Genomic DNA, 910 nt, shown 5'->3' on the forward strand with positions numbered 1-910 from the left:
AGAATCGGAGGAGGAGGAAGCCTTCTCTCAGGACCTGGGGAACATTGTGGGATACAGAATTTCTCATGGATGGAAGGAAGGTGATGAGCCCATCACCCAGTGGAAGGCTATCATTCTTGATCAACTGCCAACAAATCCCTCTCTCTATCTGGTCAAGTATGATGGGATTGACTGTGTATGCAGACTGGAAATTCACACTGATGAGAGGATTTTAAAGCTTAAAGTCTTGCCTCACAAAGTAGTGTTTCCTCAAAGAAAGATGCCCATCTTGCAAGTGCCATGGTTGGCCAAGATGTGGAGCAAAAATTTGAGGGCAAACATGGCTCTAAGGACAACTGGAGCGGGGTGGTCCTAGCCAAGGTGCTGTTCATGAAGGACTGGTTTTACATCACCTACGAGAAAGATCCAGTCCTATACATCTACCAGCTCCTGGATGATTACACAGAAGGTAACCTCCGTATCATTCCAGAGACTCCTCCAGCAGAGGTGAAGTCAGACATTGACAGCAACATCTTAACAGGTCAATGTTTGCAGTACACCAGAGGCGACGGGTCCAAAAATATTGGCAAGGTCATTTACCAAGTTCTAGCCAACCTTCCTTGTACTTCATCAAGTTTGATGGCGACATCCGCATCTACATCTATAATCTGATGGAAAAGATCCAATAAGGTGAAATTCACAAAATGTGGGGGACATAGATGGATAATTTATAGGATTGGGGGGAAATGTTTGTTTTTCTGTGTTTCAGATACCCAAGGGCCTTTGACAACCCCAGTATCTTTTCCAGTGGAATTTGTTTTTTGTCTAAAAATTAAAATGTGCAATGTGACGTGTTGTGTGTGAACACTTTGGTGGAGGATATGGGCTTTGGTGGATGGAACATCGAGAGGAAGCAGGAAAGGTCGAGGCT

At 44.5% G+C, this 910-nt stretch overlaps 1 protein-coding gene across 1 annotated transcript; it reads left to right on the forward strand.

The window, feature by feature from the left end:
- Window positions 1-279: 279 nt before the first annotated feature.
- Window positions 280-651, forward strand: LOC147998080 (Y-linked testis-specific protein 1-like). Its single transcript, XM_087601436.1, has one exon. The coding sequence runs from the start codon at window positions 280-282 to the stop codon at window positions 649-651; it is 372 nt and encodes a 123-aa protein (XP_087457562.1).
- Window positions 652-910: the final 259 nt, after the last annotated feature.

Source organism: Rattus norvegicus, chromosome Y (assembly GCF_021556685.1).
Source record: "Rattus norvegicus strain SHRSP/BbbUtx chromosome Y, alternate assembly SHRSP_T2T, whole genome shotgun sequence".
NCBI lineage: Eukaryota > Metazoa > Chordata > Mammalia > Rodentia > Muridae > Rattus > Rattus norvegicus.